Here is a 27,479-nt window from a genome sequence, read left to right as displayed (position 1 = left end):
AGCTGCTATGTCTCTTATGATGATGTTGTCGGTTGCTATGCAATTGCTATAGCCACTCTTAATTTGTCTAATGTCCTATGTCATATAAGGCTTTATTCTGTCAAACAGAATTGTTCCTTGCCCTTCTTCCATGCGTTCAGCCCTGCGTTCTCAATAGAGGTTTCTTAGTCAAGGTTTCGCCGTCAGGTGTTTTTGTTCAAGGTCCTTTGAATCCAGCCCTGCTCTCAGTTGTTACTGTGTATTTTTGTATATACAAGACTCTTTATTTCCCAACTCCCATGTCTTGTCTGCGTGTGCGTCCAAACCTCACGTGACACAAGTAAATATTGTGACAGATGACCAGGTCACTACCATTCTTCTATCTTTGTTTAAAAGACTTTCAAACACGTTGACGCCTTTTTAATGCTAGATTCTTTGGTAGCCCACACCAAAAAATTCTATGGGTCACTGTTGCCCATTTAATCATCCAAAAATGTGACATTTCTGCATCCTTTTCGCCTTTTTGTGTCACAGCTGTGTCAATATATTTAATACTTAATGTATTCAAACCAACAATATTTTTTTTTAAATATTATAAAAACATTTTCTTTTGGTGTCATTTTTAATAAAGTACAGTAAAAGGCTAAATCTGACGCACAACATATCAGGAGTGTTTAAACATTCACAATTACAATTCTGAAAATGAATTAAAAACATAGTTTATTATTTATAATACTATTTTTAACTTGTTTTATTGATTTTGTATTGCGTTGCTTTTGAAATAAAGATTTTAAAAAAGGGTTTAAAAAAATGCTCGCGATAGTCTCGCGAGATTTGCTCACTGGCGCGGATACGTACCAGGAAAAGAAGAGATTCAAGTCTTCGGTAATGTTGTATCTGCATTTTGAGTTGAGCGCATTAAACTGAAATGGAGTCGCGCTGTTTTCTTCCTGCGTGGAAGTACAGCATGGCTCGCTAGCTGTCTCACGTTATCCTCCGAGGGAAAACTGCGTACGTCCATGTAAACAATGGCTACGGAACAGAAAACGAGCTGGTTGTTGAGTGGCGCTACCGTCGCCTGTGTGCTCGCTCTCTACGTGCCGTGTGTGCAGAGGACAGTGCCCGGCGGAGATTCAGGTTGGTGCTCATGCTCGCGAGCAAGCTTTTCTTCCTTGTTTCAAGTCACGTGGGTTTGTTGTGTTTTGGGGTAGCTGCTATTGAGCTATTTAGCTGAACTATCCACACCTGGGAATGGGATCTGTCAGGTAACTAAAATGTGTGTACACTGTCTTACACTCAAACACATTGTGTGTAAAATATTGGCGTCAAAATTTAAAGCCAAACAAACTCAAACTCCTCGCTCAAATGTTTTTACATGTTTATTGAGCTACTTTTCAGATTTGCAAAGTTATAACAAAAAGTTCAGTCATCGGGATGCCTTAAAAAGTTATATGAAAACGTAAGCAAGTAAAATGCTAGTTTTCAAAAAAAATTAAGTAGCTGAAATGGTCAATTGGAAGAAAAAAAAGAGAAAAAAAAAATAGTCCATGAAGTTAACACAATTTTAAATTGACATCTTACCGGCTGTCAGATTTTGTAAAAAAAAAAAAGTCAAATTGCATTTTGCCAAATATCGGTGCTGATAAACAGCCTGGCCTATCACTAACCTGGATTACCACCACTGTGCAGTAACAGTGGGAGATGAGGCAGTTTTGAGAGGAAAAACAAAACATAAACAAGCAAAAACTAATAAAGTAAGACAATGTTGACTCGACGTCTACCATCAACGGATTTGGCCGTCAACTAGCCATGATTAAAAAAACATTTTGTCAGTCCGAATAAAGATCTGTGGTCACCTTTTAACATGTGATCCATTCCGATCTGCCGTTAACACGATCCGCTCTGTTAATCAGATCAAGAGTGAAACGCGCTGACATTGATCACGTAATTTATCAAGATGAGTTAAGAGTAACTTGTCACTTTTAATGAAGCAAGATCTTGATAAAAACAAGTTCTAAGTGCTGGTACTTTATAACAAATTCTCCTCTCTCAGGCAAATGCTATACCGCTGTATTTGCAATGTGTGAGTTTTGTCATTATCTCAAAGAAACACAAATTAGTATTCTAGATACTGTTCTGTACATGGACAATATTTCACTCCCAACCTTTAACTTGCTGTAGGCCAATGTGTCTTCCAACATTCTCTGTAATGCTGTTTGTAGAAGACTACCTTGCACATTTGCAGAGTGTTTAGTTGAGATAGTCAAGTTACAGACTTTTAAATTGGCCAAATGAAGACTCTGCTGCTTGTTAGCTTAGCGGCGGTCTGGCGTACGAGTTGCGGAAAGAAACGCACATTTGCACATTGCAAGCGTATGAAAAGCTGAGCCAGATATGAACGCGGAACGATGAGGAGAGAGCGCCGAGTAGCCTGCCTGCTCCCATGAATGAGGATGGTAAAACGGGGGGGGGGTTGCTTTGAAAAAACGGCCAGCCCCTTCTCCACAGTGTTTAGGGACGGTGCAGGATGCCCGCTCTGATAGTGCCAGCTGAATTCCCCAGGTCTCCGTCTCCGTGTCCTAATCTCTTTAGGTGTGATGTGCCCTGGAGAAGTTTGAGCACAGCCCCGCGGGCACACTGTTGTCTAGGAATGTGGAGTGTGGAAATGATGGGGATTACGGGAAAGGCCGGTGTGGGTGCCCATGCTCCACTATCACAAAGACTCTTGGCAACCTCGCTGCTCCCCCGTTGAGTCAATATCTTCCCTTTTTTTTTTTTTTTTTTTGGAGACGGCCTCACTGTGAGATGCTTTTGCTCACTCAGTTTGATTTATGTTGAATGGGGGGAAAAGTGTGCCACCGCTCAGGGAAAAAGAGAAGCTGACGAAGGACAAGAACATGTGGAAGCAGCGGCTGCAAGTATCTTGGCTGCTCGTGCCAGGTGAAATGGAGCTGGAAAGTGTTTAAGCTGTGCAGGTGGAGGAGTTCTGACTTCATGCTCCATTAGACTGATAAGAGTTAGGGATCCTGGTGTAGGCATTAAATCAATGTTGTAAATCAAGGTTGCAAAATAGGAGTGTCATAGGCTTTTTTACTCGTTATATGTTGATATGTTCATATTTGGATAAAAGCAATCAACCCGTAAATATCTCAGTTTTTTTTAAATGCAATATAGCGTCCCCACATTTGCACAATTTAGGTCAGCAAATCTTGTGCAATTAAACTTGTATGCTTTCCTTTTTCTTTGACTGTTTTGTGTTTTATTTTGTGATTTTTGCCACACAACGAAACCAGTTGAAGCAAAGAGGACATATGTTTAATTTTAAATTTTTCTATTGGTGTTACTTTACCTGTACAATCAATAAAGCGCTATGTGATGGTGATAGTTTGGCCTAGGAACACATTAATTTAAAGGTGCAACAATTAATTGATGAATCGACCACTAATGGATAATCAAATTCATTGATAATTATTTTTGATAATTGATGAATCACTTAGAGATCTACTATTGTCCAAATCCTCAGAGTTTCAGCCTCTCGACAGTCGGCAGTAAATATGAGTGTTTTTTTAATAAAGGGATGGAAATTAAAACATTTTTAAAAACCCGATTCATCGTCATGTCATGTGTGTGACATTCTCACAACAATTCAGTTTTTCTTCTGGGCTTCAAGCTTAGGCAATAATTAAGACATTATAAATGATAGGATATTTATTGCGTCTTAGGTTAGCTCTTATGTGTGTGTGACTCATGAACGTGATGTTGCACACACGACGCAGCACATTTGCCTCGGTGTCTCTGAAGAGGGATGTGAAAAAGCTAAAGTGCTTATATATGCTGGCACAATAACTATCAAGGTCTCAATTATTGCCTAAGCTTGAAGCCCGGAAGAATAACAGAATTGTGAGAATGTCCCACTCCCACACGCGACGGTAGGATGGCCCTAATCAGTTATTAAAATAATCGTTAGTTGCAGCTCTAAATAAATTCATTTTGCATTTGTTTACATCATTCATATTGGAAAAACAACTTGGAAGTCAAGCATCAGGAACAATTTTTTTCCCCGTTTCACGTAAGGGTTTGATGCTCCGTGCTTTGTTGATCCAGGACACGAGGAGTAGGATGTTGCTGAATTTGATGAAGCAGAGGCAGGACTTTTGCTCTAGTGCCAGTAGAGGGTGCTGTCTTGAACCCGAAGCTTTATCAGTGTCAGTTAATCTGAACCAAATTTCAATTTTCACGAGTGGGAGATGTAAACATTGGGTGAGAAATCAGCATAATTTGAAATGCTCTGGGTGTATTCTGGCACAAATGGGTTTGTGCCCAGCTACGTTAAAGCTCGCTCAAATAGCTTTTAGGAGTGGGGTTGAGGGAGAATGGGGGGGGGGGGGTCTATTTTCATTCAGTGTTGTGCTTGTGCCTCACACAGAGCTTGTCATGAAATTGTGCAGCCGCCTCTTATTTTTGCAGCTTACCTCATTCTGTGACTGTCACCAGCGTCGCCTTTTTTTCCCCGTTTGTGCCCAACGGACTGAAGGCAACACTGAGACACTGGCGGAGAGTGGCAGAAGAAAGACCCTGACGCACGGGGAGGATGGCACTGGAAGCATTCTCCTCAGATCAGCATATGTGTGTCTTAGTGTGACAGTGCATTGGAGAGGGTGTCTAATGGCTCGTGTGTACGTGTGCCGGCGAAGGGGAGGGGGGGAGGCATCAGGGGAGAGGCAAGCGCTGAAGAGAATGAGCGTGCCGCTTAGGAAATGTCACACTGGGAAGATTTGCAGGTTTTGATCCTAGCAAATGAATGCAAAACCCCAGTGCAAGTATTTGATTTGGGAAAACTTTGGGAGCAGACTTGTCTCTTAATAATAATGATTGGGTTTACATTCATTCTCCCCCCCTCCCCCCCCATTCTCTTCCACAGGAGAGTTGATCACCACTGCCTGTGAGCTGGGGGTGAGTATTAGCTCTATTGTTTAATCAATTCACTCATTAACTCTTAGAAGCATTAAGCAAGTTTAATTAAGCATGGGCAGAAAGCAGATTAATTCAGTTTCAGTCCACAGGTTTCCCCCTTCGTTTCTTTACACTTCTTTGACTAAGTTGCAAGTCGAAAAATGCTATAATTTGCAACCCCTTTTTCAAATCCAATTAAAGTCAATAGTAAGGCGATGGCTTTTGTAGGCTTTGCCTTATGTACGGTATAAGGCTTATTATATCCACCCCTCGTTTTTTTGTGTGTGCGTAAGCCGCAAAGAATGAACTAAATCGGGTTAACAGTTATAATAAGTTTTATTATTTAATAAAGTTTATTACGCCGCTGTGATCCTTTTAGGGAGCCTGTGTCGGTGTCACTATGCCAGTAATCCCGCCGTTAGGGCTGCAGTCCGTGTGGCCTGCCCGGCTGCCTACCAGGCCTCCCAAAGGCCTCGTTGGCCACCCCGGTGTCCCGGACTGGCCACTTGGATCCCAAGAGTTCGTCTTCCCTTTTGTCTGCCTGACTTTTTTGTCTCAAATATCCTGAGCATGAATTTGTCCTCTCATTTTACTCTTTCGTACTCATGTTCATTATTTGAACCTTATCTGACCTTCACATTTGGTTCCAAAGCCCACCCGAGGCTCACGGTTGTCATTTTATAGTACGGAATGTTCTTCTAACGTTGACCGGCAAACTCACCTTTCCGCACTGTCTCAAGTTGAAGCGCTGCCCCTTCTTTCTGCCAGTGTGACTCGTGTTATCAGCGGCAGGAAATGAATCTGTCTTTAATGACTGAGCCCTTATCTAGGCGACGGAGACTTAGCGGCTAATTGCCGCGATTGCCGAGATCCCCCAGACGAGAGCGAGCACGGCTTGGAGGCGGTTTTGGGCGGGGGAGGGGGGTGGGGGGGTGCAAGATCACGTGTTGTGCTGCGTACTCTCGGGAGCTGCACTGTCCTTGGGAAGAGGCCAAAGAAAGACAAGGGAAGAGTGCAAGGAGGAGATGCCTTTGGTGTTAGTAATTTTCTGTTCAGGGTCACAGATTTAGCCCACACCAACTACATGAAAGTCAGCTATGTGAACCACTTCTCTTCGAATATCATGTCGGTTATTTTGTGAGACGAGCTGCGTCTTTTCTCCGTTGCTCCAATTCTAGAAGTTCATTCAGACTGAATCAACTGCAGCTGCATCCAACACTGTGCAACCCATTTTGCCTAACTTCCTTTAAATTCACAGTACAGCAGTCAATCAGATGTATTAATAACTACTTTATTGATTAAATCTAGGGATAGGCGAGGTACCAGGTATCAGTCTCGAGCTGATACCCGGCCTTATTTCAAGGAATAAGTAATTGCGATGGGCCACCCTCTTCCATTTTACAACCAGGAATTTGAAATTAGATTAATAGAATAGTGCGTGTGTAATATGAAAAGAAGCTTTGTAAAAAAACAAACAAACAGTTTTGTTCCTGTTCTATTTCTGTTATTGCACTAAAGTGACCAGTCAAACATTGTCATTCTGTTTAGTCAACCAAACTGAATTTATCTTCCAACATCACTCAGCATGATTTCTAACGCTTGTGTTTGTGTGTCTAGGTGGCCCACCCTCCCGGATACCCGCTCTTCACGCTACTCTCTCGCCTGACGATATGTCTTCTGCCCGCGCTTTCGCCAGCCCACAGTGTCAACCTCATGAGCAGCGTGCTTGGGGCAGTGGCTTGTGGTACCCTCTGCATGACAGTATGCAGGCAAGTAGGCCTTTGTAGATGCAGAGAAAAAAACATATATGTGCATCTCAATTTAAATTTTAAGTTTCATTTCATTTTAGTACAACCACATTTCTATATTAAAAATAATAAAAAAAAATATTTCTTGAGATGAGGATTTTTTGTCCCTCTTAATTATAATCATCGGGATTATAAATTCTAAAAAAAAATCACTATTTCACTTAGTGTGTGGTGGTTGTTTGACACATTTTGAATTGAACTACTTGTGAAAAGTTGAGTTTTATAGGCCAAAAACGTAACAACATCACAGGACAAACATCCAAACAGGAAATAAATGAGAGAAAAACGTGTTTGGAGAAACAGGAATTGACATTCTTCCACTACTTTTTACATCTGGCTGCTGTGTGAGGCACCGAGTGGCATTTTGGGGTCCTGACAGCCTGATGGTGGTGTCCCTAATCCTCTGCTCAGCATTCAGGAGCATCGCTCATGTTGCCCTCCCCCTGCCACAACCCTGCCCAGCCTGTTTACCCATCAGCCACCCGTTGTGAGTTAGCGCGCGCGCGTGTGTGTGTATGTATATCACAATTATCATGCCCTCCAACCCCCGCACCACCACATCTCTGTATTCCTGCGCCCCCCGCCTTGCCCAGCATGCGCCCAATCCTGACATGGCACGATTTCTAATCTGCCGCTTCTTCCCTCCTGGGTCTAAAAAGGAGCATGATCACAAATGCTGTCCTCCTCTCGCTCTGTCAAAACTTGCCTCTCTCTTGCACATGATGACAGTTTTTGCTCTCATATGTGTTCACTTAATCATGTAAGTTTTTTTTGATGGTTTTGTACCTCTCTCCCTTTTACAGTATACCACAGTTGTTTTTTTACCATCTTCACCCATTCCTAACCTTATTACCACTCAAATTTAGGCTATTCCCCCCAAAAAATATCCACACTCTCTATTCCCCAGTAAATAATTAAGTCAAATTAAAACAGTACTTAACGCAATACACAATTATATATGTTGACCACCTTTTGCCTATGCATAGGCCAATGGCGTCTCTGGCATGAAAAGTTGAGTGGGGGACTAAAGTGGGCACTTTATATCCACAAGCAGCAAAGCCTACACAATAAATTTGAATTCAATTCAAGATCACAATCCGGTGGAAAATGAAGTAGCCTACCATTTTTTCATAGCCTTACAAATTAAATTAAATAAAACCTTTGAATGGTTCAAAATAAGGCTGTGCAATTAATTGAAATTACAATTTCAATTATTACACTTTACATTTACAAAATTGGCATAATCGTAAACAAAAACAAAAGATTATTAATACTCATTTTGAGTTGTTTAAATTTATATATTTGCACCTTTTTTTAATTTTAAAATGATTAATTTAATAAATCTTGTTTGCTCCAAAAGGAACTTACATAATTAGTGTTTCAATTTTTTTTATTTGTCTTAATATTTTTAAATGTTTAAACATTTTCTTGTTTTGTATAAAAAAATTATCGTTTGAATAATTGCGATTTCAATTATTACCAAAATAATTGGGATTATATATTTTTTCTATAATCGAGCAGCCCTAGTAAATAAAAATGCTACTCACCAGTGCTGTTCATTCAACTCCGCTTTTTTCAGCTCAGTTTCTATCTTAACTTTATTTCCAATTGGCCAGATTTTCTTTGCTGCTTCAAATTCAACACATGGAAACGTTTTGCTGAAACTACTGCAAAGTGTGCTGTCGACAACAAGCAGCGCTACTGTAACACGTTTGCAAATATGTGTTTCAATTTACTTGCAATTGACTAATTTGTTTTGTGAATTATTATTACTTTTGGTTTTGCATTTTAGTTGCATGCTGAGGTGTTTTATGTGCTGCGCAGGGGAGAGAGAGGTGTAACCGAGCGAGCCTCGTTTGAGGGAGAAAGAAAAAGAATTGCGTGCTGTAATATCGCAATATATTGCCGACTCGATTTTTTCTAACACCCGTAGTTGTGAATGATGTATAACAAAGCAAAATGTTTTTCAATTGCGTTATTTGTGTTACTCAACTGAAAGGTTAAAGCCAAAATTGAGGGTCAAGGGCTCTGGAGAAGTACAGTGGGTCGACTAGGATAGTGCTCCATAGGGGCAAGCAGGCTTTTAGAACAGGCTGCATTTTCCAGATGAGCCGTTTAGGTCTTTAGTTTTTCTATGACCCCACAGCCTTAATGCCAATTGTTGAGTTACTATTCAGTTGGACGACTAGAAGTAGCTCTTGGCCAGACGTTGAGAGGCGGTTACTTCCAGGCCACAAATACGCATGCTGTCTGGGAGCATTTGGCTCACAGTGTGCATGTTAACTATAGCCCTGTTTGTAATCTCTGGGGATTTAGATTCAATTTTGGATTATGGCAAAGTGAAAAGTCATTATGAAAACATCCCACATCACTCTACCTCAACTAGAGCTTGATGGGTAGCAAGGACCTCAGCCAAAGCAAACAGTCACAAAACATAAGCTGTTAAGTGTGAACGTAATGTAATCTATGGGCTCAAAAAAAAGAAGCATAAAATGTTTTTGTTATCTGTTCAAGGCCTAGTTTGAATTTGTAGATCAGCAAGTGTAATAGTGGCCTGGCTAAGAAGGGGAGGGTTGGTCCTCCTATAGTGGTTGTCCAATATAATTTCAAAACTGACCAGTGATACCTGTTCCCCCTTGTGTTGTTTGTTTATTTGCATCTTAGTTGCTTTATTTATTCACACACAAACAAATAATTTGATACCTTCACATGAAAAATGTATTGAAGTTTATATGAAGGCATTTTGTCTCAAAGAGTAAATTCTGACACATTTATCTGAAATGTATCCAAACCTTTGAAGTATCAATTTAAATTAGTCGGCTGGATTGCAGCGTTTAATGTGGGGGAATGTGCATTCATAGGTTTGGAAGGCACTTTGCTTGGGCAAATATAGAAATGTAACACTTTCCTTTGATTTGTCAATTCCACTTCCCTCTCTTGCCTTGATCATGTGGTTTGATGGTCAAATTGCACGTCTTGATACGTTTTCGCACCGTGGCCTGACGAGCCTTTGAGGAAGGCGCACAGCATAATAATTACTATCGATTGCGCTCGGAGGTTGACAGAGGAAAAACACAGAGGAATGCTACGGGCCTCAGCTGTGAGACTCCAGAGGAATGCACCCTTCATAACGGGATAATCCAGACAGCTCTGTATTCTGCGCTCGCTCTCGTTTCACCCTTTATCTGCTAAAGCTGCTCTGTATCTCCACTACCTTAGAGGGATCTCTTCCCCATTCCCGAGCTTATCCCGAAAAACCACGAGCAGCCGCGTTAGCATGCTGACAGCCTTCAGAGTAGAAAAACAACCCTGGAACACTCTTAACATCAGCATTTTTAGTTTGATCGCGATTACATAATAAGCACACCAAGCATGTCTGTCCTTCTCTATCACCTGGATGAGAGGCTCCGTTGATAAAACATTGGCCCAGCTGATGCCTCAGGTAGCAGGGAGGGTGAGTGTGTGCCTCCTCTTCTCCATCATCAATATGGTTGAGATGGTCCCCTGGCCTTGCTTGACTCTGCTCTCCAAGGCGTGTTGTTTTCCAAAAGATGTATCATGTCAGAGCCACATTTTCACAGCATTTACATTTTGAATGGCTTCTCTCGGCCCGAGCTCAGCCGAGATTTAAAAATGGAATTGAAAAAGTGTGCTGTGGTCTGATGAGTCCACAATTCAAATTGTTCTTGGAAATAATGGACGTTGTGTCCCCCAGGCTGAAAAGTGCAAAGTTCAACAGCCTGCATCTGTGGTGGTATGGCGGTGTGTTAGTGGCACGGAATGGGGAATGTGAAGGCACCATTAATGCTGGAAGTAAAGGTTTTAGAGCAACATACTGTATGCTGCCATCCAATTAACTTCTTTTTCAGGCACGTATGCTCATTTCAGAAAGACGATACCACGCCACATTCTGCATGTGTCACATCAGCGTGCCCTCATATTTAAAGACTGCGATTATTGATCACCAGTCTGGCCTGCCAGCAGTCCAGACCTGTCTCCCATTGAAAATGTGTGACACATTATGAAGCACAAAATAAAGACCCCGCCCGGACTGTTGAGCAGCTGAAGTCATACATGAAGTAAGAATAGGAAAGAATTTTAGCAACTAGTGTCCTCTGTTTCCAAATGCTTTCGGAGTATGAAATAAAGATAACACTGTGGGGAAAATGCCCCTGTCCCAACTGTTTTAGAACGAGTTGCATGCATCAAATTCAAAATGAGTGAATTCTTGCCCAAAAAATTAAAAAGAAGTTAAACAGCTAGAACATTAAATATTGTCCCGATATATGTTGTGTTTTTATTTACATTTTACACAACGTCCCAACTTCATTGGGATTGGGTTTTGTACTTTTGGTCTGTCATGGACATTGAGATTCAGGACTTGTTTCCAACTGCTTTGTTTCTGTAAAGGTTCTTCCTATGACCTGTTATCCTTTATTGTGTGTGCTATCTTAAATGATGTTTGGTAATAAAGATTTGGGACCATGGTGAAGATAACTTAGTGTTTTTTGGAGTATAAGTCGCCAAATCCGAGCTCTAGACTGTTCTTGGTCTAGGTTTGTGTAAAATCTACATTCGGGCTTTGTGACATCACATGATTAGCTACATGTCATTTACAACCAATTTGTGGACGTAGTTTTATTTCCACTCTATGTCACGTGTTATATTGCGGTCCAATAGCCTTGCCTTCCCCACCATCAGCATGACCAATGGTTCCCCCAGGACTCATTCTCTAATACAGTTCAACAGATGTCTAATGAAGATGTTATTTCCTCATTACTGGCTATGGGATGGGGATCGAGAGGAGGAGGGCCGTTTAGACAGCAGAATACACTACCCGTTTAATAGCCCTTTTCGTCCTTAGGCCTGAGATTGTGTCTGTCTCGGATGTCAATATTACATTCCACAACCACCACAGGCAGTCTTAATAAGGCACCCGGCATGGAGACGGATCAGACTCGGCAATTACAGTTCAGCCAGAATTAGTTAATGGAATCTATACAGCAACATTTACGTATCACAGCCGTGTGCCTAATGACTTTGGTGGAAAAGCAGCAAGAAAAATGGCTGTCAGTGAATTGCATAAACATGATTTTTTTTGTTGTGTGTGGTAAATTGCTTCCCCCCTTCCTCCTGTAATTTTTGTGTGTTGGGCTGAGATTATGATGGCATTGCGGGAGAAATTGTCATGTCAGTGGCTGCATTGTTTGAGCAGAATTGTGGTGATTAATTTTATACGCACTCGGAGCACTGGAGCGCTTCCTGGAGGAGAGGTGTCTGAGTGGCAGAGCCCGGGTCCCTCATTTATCCTCCTCGCTTGTGGAGCAGACTGCATCCTTGTTGAACACTAAGAATGAGGCAGGGGAGTATGTTTCAGTAATTGCTCTAAAATTGGGTTGTGGTATCCCACATACAACTGTGCTTGACAGTTTTTTGAAATCATCAATTGAAAAAGATTATACTGAGGCAGTAATGAAAAGACACTATTGTTGTCTTCAATCTATTCATTGTTTAATTAGTATTAGTGATGATTACTTGGTTATTTAAGGTGGTTTTTCACAGACTATTTCATTATAAAATAGGCACATATTTTCTTGGCCAAATTGCTTTTGGGCTCATGTTTGTTCTTACCAATTCATGTATGTTGCGCTTTAAAAAAAATCATTGGTTTGATGTGCAGTGCTTGACAAATGTATTAGATAAGCACTGAGTGTAAGGTTTTTGCCTGAGCTGCCTTAAATTAAAATTAAGTTCTATATAGTGCCACTGTCACTGTCGAATATTTTTTAGAATCGATTAATCTATTGATTACTCAATCAATTCATTGACTAATCCGATTCATTTTAATTTTGCAATAAAGTGTATTACAAAAGCATTGTTCCCCCATTACTGTTTATTAACCAGTGATTTGTGTTTATTTTGTAAAATTGGGATGGATGTTACCGGTTCGATCATTGTTTTCCAAAGTCAAATCAGATGTTTGCAAATGTCTTATTTTGATTAAACACAGAAGATAATCAGTCTTCTTTCATGAAGCACTACAGAAATCAGTGAACAATTACTGTTGGTATGAAATCAGAGGATTTGGACAATTTTAAAGTTAAAAATGTCTCCAAACGATTACTCTATTATTAAAATAGTTGTCGATTAATTTGATATTTGATTACTTGTGGATTTATCAATTAATTTTGTCAGCTCTAGTTCCATAGTGATTATTTAATACGCCAGTATGAAAAGCACTTTAACCACAATCTTTATTTTTATAATGTTATGATTATTGTTAGTCGCTCAATTTCAGATGTACTGTTTTACACAAAAAAAGTGAAGAAAACATAAAAAAAAAACATTTTGATTTGATTTTACAATGTCACAATATACAGCAGTTATTTACTAAAAATATTTTTAATCTTGAAAGGAAACAGCAGTGATTGATTGTTAGGCTTAATTTCAACTGGATTTGCAAGAGTCCACATTTTAAAGCACGACATGATGCTTGTTGATCTCTTAATTGCTCTGAACAATTATTATGATAGTTAAGCACTGTATATCAATGGCAATACATAATGTATTTTAGTTTTCTATCTAAAATTTCAAATTTGGATATACATTTTAGAAAGTTAAGGGTCTGATACTTGGGGCAGCCATGGCAAGTAGTTGAAATTGACACCTGCCATTTTCCCAGCTCAAGCCCATACACGTTGTCCTTGAGGAACTGCTCCCCGGGCGCTTAAGCAGCCCCCTGCTCCAGTGGGTGCCACTAACAGTGTGTGTTCGCTGTGATGGGTCAAACGCAGAGGTCAAATTGATTGTACATGTGTGCGTACATAACAATAAAAGACGATTTAATCGGTTTTCTTTTTCAGCTTAAAGTAGTTTGCAGTTTTTTGTACCTGCTAAATTGACATTTTGTGGTTATTCCGAACTAACATGTTTCGAATGTGAGATGTTCTTCATGTCAACTGAAAAATATGTTTTTGCCACATTTATTTATAATTACAGTTTGGCTTTAAGGTTCAAAGCAATGCAATGCTCTGTATTATGATAGCTACTAAGTACCCAGCCTTGTGTGGCGGCCAGAGGAGAGCCCGAGGGTGTCGTCCAGGGCCAGCTGGAAGCGTCCGTCGCAGCCCAAGCAGACCACCTTCTCTACGGGTTCCCTCTTCAGGAATGTGTGATTCCTTTCCAGCACTCCCCCAAAACCACTTGGTCGAGAGAGACTAGCGCAGCGCTGATCTGCGATGGCACAGTTGTGGTATTTATTGTCTGATCCCTGAGGTGCTGTGTATTGCTGGCTGCTGCGACCAGCTCCATTGTGAAGTGTCGTTCAGTGCACGGGGCTGCTGTACGCTTTTGTGTGCAGTTATTCAGCACAGATGACTGCCGCCGCCGCTGCTGCTGGCGCGTCTAGTGTAGCGAGAGCTCGAGTGGTAAATGAGGCAGCTCCCATTTTGACACTTCAAAGTGGTTTTACTGCGCTTTTGTGGAGTCCTTGAAGGGGACAGTGCTTAACAGAGCCTGTTGTACCATTGTCATTTCTTATTTGCGCATTTACCTTTCATCTTTCTCTTTGATTCCGCTCAGAATATTTTAGGGCACATACAGTATTCTTCAAATGTGACTTAAAAACAAGACCATTTGTAATTGACATCATTTAATGGTTGATGTCTTGTCAAAGAGGTTAATTGCCCAGGCGAGCACACGGACACTTTGGCAGTGGGGCTTCCATTCAGGGTAGAGGACCTCAATTGTTCTTCTGCCACATTCCAAGCCAGGCCGCTGTCACTGAGCCACAGCATTTCTATACAGCAGCATCCTGCACTACAGAGAGTGGCGATAACAGCGAATGCGGCCACTCTGGTGTCAGAATGTGTCCTGTTTGATCTGTATGCCCTGCATGGGAGCAGCCCGGGCTGGAGAATAAGCTGTGGAGAGGCAGACGTGGACCCAGGTGGTCCCACGCAGACAGACGGGGTCATTTACTTCTGTACTGTACACACATCACTGGGCTCCAACGGACTGTCAAGTTCTAACAGAGAGATTTGTCAGCCACCCAGTGAGAATAAAGTAGTGGAAGATGAAAAAAAGATGTGTGTCTGAATATGTGACAAGCGCTGCATATCTATCAGGTGCGGCTTAAGGAGCCAGAACCGACTTGTTGTAATAGCCGTGTCCATGGGACCCCCCTTTACAGTTCGGCGCCCACAAAAAAAAACGCTCCCCTGCTATGAGTGTGAGCTTCGGGTTAATTGTCGAGCGGGGAGGTAAACTTGTGTGTGTGTGTGTGTGTGTGCAGGGGTCCCCGTTTGCCCCCACCACCTTCATCCCTGCTTCAAGTTACAACTAATTCCTGGAGCGGGGCGGCGAGGGAAGACGCCGCCGCTATCTCTTATTAAGACTCTCGCCTAGACGCCCCATCAACACGCTCTGCCCCCCCCCGCACCCGCCCTTTCGCACACATATTCACGAGCTCGCCTTACAGTGAACACAGAGAGGAAAAAATAGTGAAGGAGAAGAAAGCCCAAGAAAAAAGGGGAAGTAGTCAGCTAGCAAGAGTTTTTTTTTTCCTCCTACCCTCTCTCCCTACTCTCTTTTTTTTTTCTCTGATTTAGCGCGCTTTCCTCAGAAAGCTCCATTGTTCCCCTCGCCTAAGTCTCATCAGGCCTTTTGTGGCTGACTATCACAGCGGCAGGCAGAGAGCTGGAAATGTATAAATGGTATCATGCCTTCTGATTAATGGCGGTGCTTATGAGTCAGGTCTGATAACGGGCCTGCTCTCTACTCAATTTCAGATACCGTTAATGGAATCTGTCTTCTGCGATTGTAATGTGAGAGCGCCTAATTTGCTATGGAGCTTGAAGCTGTCACCGGCAAGGGATTGTGGGGTCATAAGGGACCTGGCAGCCGTTTGGCCTGCAGCTTGTATCTGCCGCGCTGAATAGAGCAGCTCTCTGCCTGTCAGTTAGCTGATAGGCTGATGAGGACTCTAAGCCACTCCACACAATGGCGGCAAGAGCCATACTGCCTGACTTCCCTAATTGTCGAGCCCGCTCATATTTCCGAGCCAGCGTGCAGGGGACCGGGCTGCTCCTTTTTTCCCTGTTTCTCTTTTGCCCCCTCTCTCTCTGTTTGAACTTTTTTTTTTCTGCTTTAGTTCCTCCTTCATCCGGCACACAGTCTCAACCCTTTAACATACATTTGACTGCACTATTTTGCTCCCCCCCCCCACCCCTCTTCCCTCCTCCCGTCATTTGTCACCTCTCTCTCTTCCCTCTGTCTCTCGTTTTAGTAAGTGGTGGGTCTTAGCGTATGACAGATTAGGCCAAGTTTGCTTCAATTACAGCAAAGGGGATGGAGACATTACAGGAGAGGAGGAAGGGGGAAACTTTTGTGCACACATTATATTTAAGAAGCTGAGGATAAAGGGCTATCACGACCAGAGAATTTTTTATTTTTTTTAGGCCGGTCTGTTTGAGATCAACTTGCTTCTCTGAGAAGGGATGGTGGTGGGTAATATTTCTCATTTGGGCCAATTCACAAAATGTTTTTCTAGGTCTTGTCTGTGGAAAAAAATAAAATAGGATGCAAATAATATGGGTAAGTTGTGGGTTTTTTGACTACATAACTTTAATGTGAAACTGCTGATTTTCACTGCTAGGAAAAATGGGGTGCGCCATGCCACTGCCGGGGGAAAAGGGGCAAAAACTTAGGCCATGTCCACACGGAAACAGTGTCAGATAATCATTCATAAAAATATATATCGTGAACACTGAAATGAAAACACCCACTCCATGGGGATGAAGCGCAGAAATGTTTTTTTTTTAATTGTATTTTATTTTTAAACAACAACTTTGGGGGCCTGAAAACAATGCAGGAAAAGAATGAGCGGTTAACGTTTGCGTGTCTAAAACCAAAGCTTATAGTGTGTTACCTTCGTGTTAGTTCCAAGTGGGGAAAAAAATCAGCAAATCTGCTAAATTAACAAAAATATGGACACCTTGCAAATACAGTTACAGTGGATTATAAAAAGGCTACACACTTTTTCAAAAGCCAGGTTATGATGTAAAAAAATTGCAACCAAGATAAATCATTTCAAAATGTCTTTCCACCTTTAATGTAATGTGACCTTTAAACTTTAATTGAATTTTTTTTAAATGTTTTCAAGCAAAACTAAAACTGCTAACTCCAGTTGAATGTGATTGCGTAACTCTTTAACACCTCTGTGAACATATTTTCAGTTGTTTATTTTTACTCCCCCTTGAAAATGTTTAAAAAATATATTTTATCTTGGTGTCATCTTTTAATATAATAATAACCCAGTGTTTTTTTTTTTTTACAGGGGTATGTAAACTTATTATATACATTGTATGTAAATTTGAAAAGAGTATATGATTCACAGTTTTCACAACTTTACTTGCTTTCAGAAATTTGGGAATTAGGCTTGTTGGTTGATGGTTTGATTTGATAGTCATAGATGTGTGATCAAGGCCTTCCACACCAAAAACTCATCCAAACATGCCTTTATGGACCTGTGACTGAAAACATCAGATAAGGCCACTCCCAGAAAGTGGATAATTAGTTGTTTTTTGTGTGTGTTTTTTTTTAAAGAAATTAATTTAATGTTGTTAACATTGGTGCACACCATCCAATGTAAGGCAAAGCATAATTTTTTTTTAGATCAAAATACAGAGATGAGTCTAATCATCACCGAAATTAATTGTTGGATTCACTGAGAATTTGATAAATATTTGTACTTGTTTATGCTGAGCAGCCTCCTATTGTCCTTCATTGTCAGGTTGGTTGGTCCTGGTCCTGGAGCAGCACTGGCTGGAGGAGTTTTTGCCGTTTCCAGGCTGAGTTGGCAGTGGTCAATGGTTGCGGAGGTTTTCACCCTCAACAATCTTTTCACTGGGCTGCTCTTTTTCTCTGCTGCCAGCTTTCACTCAGCCAAGAATGCATCCCAGAGGCGAAAGGTAATCAAACTTTCAGTTTTGATATTTTCAAATCTTGTTTGATGTCTTCACAACGCCATTCTCCATCCCTTTGCTTATTGTTAGCATTCACAGTGGGGGGCGCTTTTCTGCGGGCTGGGACTCTGCAACCAGCATACCCTGGTGCTGTATGTACTTGCTGTCATTCCATGGGTCTTCCATAGACTCCATTCCCACAGGGTAAAACTGAGATCTTACATGTTTATTTGTTTGCAAATCCATCTTTGAATGCGAATATGTTTTTGCTGTCTTGACAGGAGCTGTCTCTGCGTAGCCTCACGTCCATGGGAATGTGCTTCCTGTTAGGTTTTCTGCCCTACATCTTCCTGCCTTTCTCCTCCTACGTAAACTCAGCCCGTTGGAGCTGGGGGGACCAGACCACCATATCAGGCCTGCTAACCCACCTGCTCAGGGCTGAATATGGTACCTTCAATCTGGTAAGAGTTGCTTGCTCTATTTGACCTTTTTTGTTTTCTTGCTTATCAGGTTTTACTTGTATTTGCAGGCAAAGACGGACAGCTCTGTGAACCTGACCTCATTGCTTAAGTGAGTTTTTTTTCTCTTCATTTTGTACCTAACAAAACTCTTTTTTGTTATATAGTCTTTTTCATTATGCAGGTATGGGTTTGCTTTTCAGTCTAGATAAGTGTGGTCAGAAGTACAGTCAGGGAGCTGGAGAACCCTTCTGCCCTTTGAACTGGCTCAGATAATGCACACCAATTTGTCCACACAACTCCATCATATCCACAGCCCAATCCCCTCACGCTTTCGCAAGCTTTTGTTCTTCTACTCTTTCCCATCAAAGCACAACTGAACCTTCTTAGAGGGCCAAATCGCTGTGTTTTGTTTCACCAGCAGTTTGAAATGATCACTCAGCGCTAGTGTTTAAAGCGTGACGAGCTGTGATGACAGACGCTGCAACAGCACTGGGGGAAAAAATATATATATACACCCCCCCCAACACACACACGCATCTCCACCCGATTCCATCCCCCTGCTCTTCACTACTCCACTCTTCGTATCTTCCTCCAGCTGATGGAATGGGGGTGCCTATGCATCTTAAGGCCCCCCCCACTGCCGCTGCCCCCCCCAGCATCCCTCTGCCAGGCACCCACAACTACTCGTCACCCCCACCGCTTGATGGACAAGCGCACCTTCAAAATGGGGAAGAGAGGCGAACATGACAGGCATGTCGCACTGGAGACGTAAACCCACTGGAGAAGCTGACACAACCGCTCGCAAGCGCACTCTCACACATAGTGTACATTGGGAGATATAGAGACTCAATAAGCTGTCAAATAGAGATGGGTATTAAGCAAGAGGCAGGAAACTATCTGCGTGCTCTGAGAAAGCGCTCAGTGACTGACAAGCGCTGAGAAGAGAGGACGGGGCAGCGGGGGGGTGCGTGACACTGTCATTCGAATCTGTCAATCCGTTTGAAAGGAGGAGCGCGCAGTCCAAGGAGTTTGTTTTGATAGGGGACGGCGAGGATTTCATAATTGGTGTCCTTGAGTTCTGTCACAGGACGAGCATCTGAGTGTGCCTTTGGTGTCCGTCAGACTGTGCGCTCATCGTGTTTGCTTGTGTATTTGTAGGGCCCAGCTGGACCACTGCCTGGAAGACCTTTCTCTTCCTGTTGTAGCTCTGGCGGGATTAGGCCTCCTCCTCTCCTCGATGGATAGGTAGGATGAAGGAGCATGTCATCCTAGTCTGCTGCAAGCGTGACAGCCACTTGAAGTAAAAATAGAACTGCTCTCACTTTAAGAAATACTGTAAAACCAATAAGGCCCACCACACTATGAGCGATGTGGCTGAATATGACTGAACTGGACAATTGGGGAAAAAAAGTCAGTGACTCACACCTGTACACCAGGCTAATGAACATTGCACACATAACGGGCAGCTGTATCTCACTTTATATCTGTAATTCTGTAATAAATCTTTAATCATTTTTACTCTTAAAGTTCACCTGTGATTCAAAATTTGAATTGCTTACCTAATAATTGATATGATCAAATGGAACTTCCACTGTATTATTTAATGTGTGAAACCCAATTGACTGAAATCAGGGTTACAGCTTTTCTTTCTAGTTTTGTTTGTACAGTTTACAGCAAAGCTATAATGAGTAAATGATTCAGAGCTTGGCGCCAGATCCTAATGACTCAGGCTGCTTTAAGAAAATGCCCCTCTTAGCAAGCTGAATTGTAGACTCACATCCTGCAGTGTTTTTTTTCTCTTCCCGTTCCAGAATGTATCGCTCCATGTCCTGGCTGTTGATTTCCATGCTGCTCATATACTCACTGTTTTTTGCTTGGAGGGCAAACTTGGACATCAGTAGACCTTTGCTGCTTGGAGTGGTAAGAAAGATTCATTTCTGCAGTGATGCAGCACATGCTGTATTTTGTAGAAGTCTGACTGCAGGAATCACTGTGCCTGCTGCAGGTTGAGCGTTTTTGGATCCAAGGTGACGCTATCGTGTGTGTGCTGGCTGGCCTCGGCTGCAGTCTGACCCTCACTGGGCTGGAGCGTAGGCTAGGTCATGGTGGGTTTTGGAAGACCACAGCCTGGGTCCTCACCATGGCTCTACTGGCACACATGATACACACTAATCGCAGGTGAGTGCTACATTTAATCAGCATTCTTGCTTTAGCTTGTAATATTTTGCGGGCGGGAAAAGTCCAGACATTTTGTCTGAAATTAAGTTGATTTGTCAACATTTTGCCTGTTTGGTCTTGAATTTGCAATGATCAAGTTCTTGTTTTAATGGGCATGAAAAAAGCATCACTCTGTTACAATGGGTTTGAATGGACTCAAGGGATTAAGTAACTTTGAATTGTATGAACTCCCACTTTTCCAGTGTCCCAAGTTGCTTCAGCAGAGAAAAGTTAAAGCGAAAAGAAGAGTGAAAATAAAAAGTCTTCTCTCATACCTTTTAAAATCCCTGCGCATAAGTTTTCCCTGAGTCAACTCGATTTGTTTCTACTCTGTGCTTCAGACCTGCGGTATGAACATGTCAGGTTTCTCTCTGCTCGCCCCGTGGTAAGGGCTAAGAGAGGCACGGTTAGCACTTAGATTCCACTCGCTGAGCTCAGCCTGAGATGTTAGCTGTCCGAGGAGGCAGATTACACCGGCGAGGTGCAGAGGAGTGCCAGACAGCCATCACTGAGCGGCTTTGATCAAGAGGAGAGCATGGCCTGCGCTGTCACACCCATCACACCTGTCTGCTCACGATTAGCTAGGCAGCTGGAGCACTGTACACAGGCGAAGGGGCGGGGGCACTGACAACTTACCCTCAGAGCACCTTGTAAGCCCACTCACAAGCAAACACGCCGACTTTCTTTTATACACTATCACACTTATAACGGAGGTGAAGGTGCACACTTAGCCCTTCTTTAATGCAAGTAAACAAAGCTGCTGTTTCCATATGCGTTGGTGATTTTAGGGAATGTGATCAGAGCAGCAACAGTGTGGTGGAACGGTTCGGCAGGGAGCTTTTAGCTTCCTTCCCAAAAGACTCCATCATCCTGACCAGAGGAGATCTGCCGGGGAACTCCCTCCGCTACCTGCACTACTGTCTTGATGTACGGCCAGATGTGCGCCTGGTCGACCAGGAGGTCAGAGCTCCACCTTGTCCTCACTCTCTGTGATCAAGCTTTGCTCGCTATGAGAATAAAGTATGCACTAAACGGTTCTTAACCTTGTTTGAGGCAGCAGATAACAATGCAAGCAGCAGAGGCCCCAGAATTTAACCCTGTGGAACACCATACATTACGTTATACATGTGAATTCATATTGCACATATTCATCCGACCACTTTCTTTTTTTGCTCAACATAGTTGGTATGAAGTGATTACAATAATAAAGAAATCACACGACGTACCATCACAACAGCCACAAGTCGACTACTGAGTGCACCGGATCCCCTGTATCCTGTATCCCCTTATCCCATCCTAACCGTGGTGCAGTTAGGCCGAGCAATGTAGCGTGATCACCTGCAGCCAATGACAGCCAAGCATAGTGTATCATCATGAATCATATGAGTCGGGTGTGTGTCTTAACCTCCGCCGTACTCTTCAAGTTTCTTGTAAAATAGTCAATAAGCTGACCCATTGTATTATTTTCTCCAACTACTATAACCTCATAATAATAATAATAATACTCATGGGAACTTTATTCTATTAAGTTGTCTACTCAGACTTATTTACATTCGCAAATTCTGTTTGAATCACGAAATTATTAAGAGATTTAAACATTTGTAAATGTGTCTATTTTATAGCACCATAAATAGTATGACTGTTAAAGCACACCCTTCCCGTTTTTATCATTTTGAACAAACTTATGCAAACATTGTTCTCTTCTTTCTCTCTAGATGATGACATACAGTTGGTACGTGAAAAAGCTGGGACCTCACCTCCCAGGGGTGCACTTTCCCGGCCGCCAGTGGGACACGATCCACTCCGAGGAGAAAGACACCTTCAATCTGGAGCAATTTTTGATCCACAACTCCCAGTGAGTCACCAAACTAACGCTAAAAATGATCCACTGAAATGGTCCAACAGAACAGTAGGTGATCTCATTAGGCAGCGGAATGGTTGACCCTGCGCTAAACGCACTGTGAAGATAAGCGCATACGTATGTTGAGGCCGGAAAAGGACTTTGATGAATCACTAGGCACTAATCTGCTTGATTTTGTTAAATAGTCTTGTTTCTGCTCTAAAACTGATGAGACCTCTTAATACCAAGTCCACCAGGGGGCAGTCTTTGCTAGGTTAATAAAAAGGCAGCCTCTCAGTGGGGCAACATTGAACTGGGGTTTTAACCCTCAGGGTCTGAGATTTTTGTGATTGGTATAAGATCCTACAATGTGCAGGGTAAGAGGAAATGTATAAGAAAGATTAATTTTTTTAAACTTATGATGAAGGTGAAGGGGGGGGTTAATTGTTTGTCTGACACTATTTTTCTGCAGGACGGACCTGTTTGCCTGTATTGGGCTGCCTGATGGAGACCCGAACTGGAGTCGCAGCTTCTCCCGCTGGCCCTTTGGTGTGTGTGACTTCTTGGTGCCTGCTCGGAGGCAGTTTCACCCCAAAGAGTGGGCGAGTCGCACACACAATCTTTATAACTGGAGCGAGCCACATAACGGGTAAGCAACCCAGAGTAGCGGTAGGTACCACTTTTTTTTTTCAGACTAATACCAGTACGCGCACTCTATTGTAGTCACCAACACCGGGTACTGATACCAATAGTACTTTTGATACATACTATCCCCCTCCAAAAAACAATGATTGATAATTTAACTCTAATGTAATATTTTTCCTTAACTCTTTGACTGCCAGACGTTTTCAGAAAAGGGATGCCGCCAGTGCCAGCCGATTTAAGCATTTTGACTGATTTTCAAGGTCCACAGAAAATGTTCTGTTTGGACTATGGAAACACACGTACTACCAAATGAAAGATTGGACTTTCATCTTTCATCAGAAAAAAAGAGTTTGTTTCTACCTTATTCCGTTCTTTAGTAATCAACAATAGAAAATGGTTAGTTTCATCCGATTTCGCTTGTTTTGAACTCAAATACGGAGAAATCAAGCTTTTAGTGAAACGATATTATTTCATGCATTCTAGTGAATTTGACACTTCTTTTTGTCCATGAATGATGCCACAAACACCTAAATAGTGCTTTACTTCTATAAAACACTACCACCAAGAATGAAAAAGTGTTTTTTGATAGCAAAATACGTTTATTTACATTCAACAGTGTAACAATTTGACAACAATTTGGCAAACTATTTACAAATGTGTGCAACTGTGGTGCTATTTACAAATATGTGGATGTTTCAACGACAGTTTTTCTTTGTGTAACACTCTCCTGCGTGCAAGAAGACGCAACAGCATTTGCTTGATCCATTTTATCCACTCCATTCATGGTGGCATCGTAGTCCAGAAACAGTGTCTTCTCCGTGATCAGACTGTACCCGCTCCTCCGATGAATATGCATTGGACTCGGGGTACTCTTCATTGTCCGATCGAATGTCCGCTTGTGCAGCTCCGCGTTTTCCGGCCTTAGCAGCGCTAGCCGCGCTAGCCGCGCTTTGCCGATGAGGCTTACTACTTGTTCATAACAGTCACGCCAAAGCTTCCAACTTTGGCGTAGAGCTCGTTGTCATCTTCATCATCATTATCAATCTGCATTGGTCGATGCCAACTCTCCATCGCCCGATCGAATGTCCGATTGTGTAGAAGTACCCGGCCGGCTATTGTGCGCGTTTTCCGGCCTTAGCAGCGCTAGCCGCGCTAGCCGCGCTTTGCCGATGAGGCTTACTACTTGTTCATAACAGTCACGCCAAAGCTTCCAACTTTGGCGTAGAGCTCGTTGTCATCTTCATCATCATTATCAATCTGCATTGGTCGATGCCAACTCTCCATCGCCCGATCGAATGTCCGATTGTGTAGAAGTACCCGGCCGGCTATTGTGCGCGTTTTCCGGCCTTAGCAGCGCTAGCCGCGCTAGCCGCGCTTAGCCGTGAGGCTTACTACGTGTTCATAACGCCAAAGCTTCCAACTTTGGCGTAGAGCTCGTTGTCATCATCATCGTTGACATCAATGCGCTTTTTAGTATTGATTGATGCTTTCCGTCTTTGAAAAAAATGCTCAAGCTGAGCTGCTTGTAACCGGTTGCTTGGTCAAGCCATTGTGGCTTGGATCAGCCATTGTCTCCTCAACACTCTAGCTCCGCCTCACGTCTTCTACTGACGCCCACGGTGGGCGGCCCATCCAACCTTGTGCAAAGAGAGTCATCGCTGCCCTCTAGGGGCCAAAACGAGTCTTTGACTAATCAGATCAGCCTGATTCTTTCAGCACAGCTGCCCAAGGCTTTCCTGCACCCGTTTTTGAAAAAAAAAAAAAAAAACATAGGGGACGTCTTTTAACGTCCTCGGCGCCCTTCCCTAGGTTTATGCTAAACGTTTTATAACGTTTATGGCAGTCAAAGAGTTAAAATTGCATGGCAATTTTCCATTTTTCAAATTTCTCATTTCTAGTTCTTGATCATAAAATGGCCAGAAGCTTCTGTCGTGAGTACCGATACCTTGAAATAAGGCCGGGTATCGGTCCGTAACGATACCTAGAATCGGTGCTAACCCATCTCTATTTTAAAACATGCATCCTCCTGTATACACTGCACTATCTACCGGTAATAAGTTTCAATAATATGCTATATTAGCAATTCTGCCATTATATAATAATATAGTCTGATCTTATTTAGATAACTGTAGAGATAAACCTTTTTTTCATCCTGTGAGGGAAATTATAATCAATAAATCTTTTTTTGCATAAATGTTTTATTGTATATTATCCCACAGAAAGTTTTAATTGTGACAGGCAGAACTTGCAATTTACAATTATTAGGGTTATGTTTTTTTCCCCCCATTTTGTTTGTCATCCAGACAGACAAATCAACATCAAGCATTTAATCAGAGGAAGCAGATCTGTTTGCGTCTTGTCTCGCTGCTCAGTCGTCCTGACGGAGCTTGGCTGTGCTCTGTTCTCCATGCTGTGATCTGCTTCCTTTGTGAATTCAAGCACAGCACAGACGTTTAGGCTCTCAGCCATTTGAAATGGAAGTGAAGATGGAAAATAATGAGTTTCATATTGCGTTTTGTCAATAACTGTGTCAAAAGTGGAATTAGTCAGAGCTACATCTTCTGTTGCGGTTGCCAGCAGCCCCTCATTCACTCAGATATCCACGGCTGAATACTGTGACATTATTTCCCGCACTCTGACGACAAGCGTGTCCGCTGATGCCCACCGGCTAAATATTAGCACCGGGAACCTGCTAAAATATTCTTTTGAAGAAGAGGTCAAGTGGTTACAATCTTAAAGTGAAAAAAGGCAAATGTGGTTTTACTCCATGTCTAATGTGCAAGCCGGCATTGTTGCTCAGTCATTTAAAGTTTATGCAGCAAACATTTGTTTAGCGCTCCAGACCATGCACAAGTCAAGTGGAACAATATATTCACATTTGTATTCATTTAGAGTTGACTGCCTGAAGCTTTTTAGATAAATGTCCGCCCCCCCCCCCCCCCCCTCCATATGTGTGAACAGTTTCCACTCCGCATCCTGGGAGCGTGTGGCTAACGAGGAGATGTGGCAAGCCAGGTACAGTCCAACTGTCGAACTTAAGACGCTGGTCCGCTTTGCATAAACACGCCGCACTTGCTGGAACATCTCCATAAACCAGTCTTGTGTGGCCAAGCATCTTCTGCAACTGCATCTCCATAAGTCACTGTATTGAAGTGGTGCGTCATCCATCCATTCATCCAGCCAGCACTTAACCCTGATCCAAAGCGCTTTGTTTCAGGATGAAGACGGCTTTCTTTCTCTTTGACCTGGCAGAGAGGATGCAGGGAGAGGGCAAATCTGACCTCTTTGAGCTGTCTTACACTGTGAGTCTGACGTCAACGATGCTTCTACATCAATAATACTTTTTTAATATAATAGCGGACAGATTTAAGTGCCACTTTCTGGAAATACTGCAAAATCGGTCGCAATGTAAAAACATCTGCTTTTATAATAGTCCCACTGTTTCTGCCTGCAGCTGTATAAGGCGCTTGTGGAGTCCTACTCTGACTACCCTTCAAACTGGGACAAGAACCTGGCACTGGCCTGTGAGAGGCTGGTGCGCTCAGGTCACCAAGGCCACAGTCCGGACAGCCTGCTGACCTGCAGCGTCCAGCACTTTAGCCTCTACTTGGACAAGGAACCGGCAGACCCGCAGGCGGCCGCCATCCGCTCGGCCCTTGGCCACCTGTTGAAAGAAAGAGACCGGCACCGCCAGAGCCACAAGCAAACCACCTGACAGGTTTTTTACCCGACACCCAGAAGGTTTGAAGATGAACTAAAAGCAGAGAAGGCGACAAGCTTTTTGTTACGCTGGCTCTCGGGAAGGAAGCGCAATATTGTTGTGGTGTTTTATGAAGATTTTGACTAAATCGGAGATTGAGAATGTGGTGAGGGAGCTGGACTACAGGAAGCCTCGAATGACCCCAATCAAGCGTGCCCCCTTAGACTCTCCCACTTGATTGCTTTATCATTACATCTTCTTCTCCGTTTCTCCCTCCCCTTCTGCTCATGCAGCTTTTAATGTACTGATTATTTTTGCCTTGGCCGGCACTCCACTTCTCTTTTTTTTCTCTCACATTAGGATGACGAGATTGAGGGAAACCCAATTTGGTAGCAGAAATAGGGGATTAGAGCAGCTGTTTAATCTAGGACAGACTTGCACTGTGCCACCCAGTCCCGGCACTCGCCACCCATCCCCCTGTCCGTCCATCAGTCTATCTTAGATGGTCTTTTAAATGTTTAAAACTAATGGATTCGATTAGGTTTTTTCTCCCCCCCCCCCCACCCCCTTTTTTCTGTCCTAACGGGAGGCCTGTAATCCTTCATGGATTTAAATGAAATGTGAAATGTCACAATGCCAGAGACCCTTTTAAAGTGTGTTTGCACACGTGTCAGTACGCATGTGTGTGTGAGAACATGCGTAGACGCAACCAAAGTCCTTCCCATGTCGGACACATCAGGAAATGGATGTGCCTTCATGGCCACCTGAACATGCAAGTGAAACCTAAATGGCAAGCCAATTCAAAAAATCTTTCTTGACATTAATATCTTTTATGCGTTCCCACAAGTCTATACGTGGCATTTGTATTAATGTTGCATTTGTGGAATATGAGTTAAGCAGCAAAATCCACTT

The 27,479-nt window shown here is 42.7% G+C and overlaps 1 protein-coding gene across 2 annotated transcripts; it reads left to right on the top strand.

Moving 5' to 3' along the window:
- Positions 1-812: 812 nt before the first annotated feature.
- tmem260 (transmembrane protein 260) lies at positions 813-27,479 on the top strand. Of its 2 annotated transcripts, XM_086095468.1 has the most exons (16): positions 813-1,116; positions 4,901-4,932; positions 6,550-6,701; positions 17,533-17,710; positions 17,795-17,908; positions 17,986-18,165; positions 18,234-18,274; positions 19,324-19,410; positions 19,977-20,085; positions 20,171-20,343; positions 21,171-21,342; positions 22,098-22,237; positions 22,695-22,871; positions 25,829-25,882; positions 26,085-26,169; positions 26,322-27,479. In XM_086095468.1, the coding sequence occupies exons 1-16, from the start codon at positions 1,008-1,010 to the stop codon at positions 26,580-26,582; spliced, it is 2,064 nt and encodes a 687-aa protein (XP_085951594.1). In that variant the 5' UTR covers positions 813-1,007; the 3' UTR covers positions 26,583-27,479. The 2 variants fall into 2 exon arrangements, with proteins under 2 accessions (XP_085951594.1, XP_085951595.1); XM_086095469.1 differs by lacking the exons at positions 813-1,116; positions 4,901-4,932; positions 6,550-6,701 and adding an exon at positions 6,716-7,227.

This window comes from Leptonotus elevatus, chromosome 14, assembly GCF_054856555.1.
Source record: "Leptonotus elevatus isolate MCC_2025b chromosome 14, RoL_Lele_1.0, whole genome shotgun sequence".
Classification (NCBI taxonomy): domain Eukaryota; kingdom Metazoa; phylum Chordata; class Actinopteri; order Syngnathiformes; family Syngnathidae; genus Leptonotus; species Leptonotus elevatus.
The sequence above is the reverse complement of the archived record's forward strand: the minus strand, read 5'-3'. Positions and strand labels throughout refer to the sequence as shown.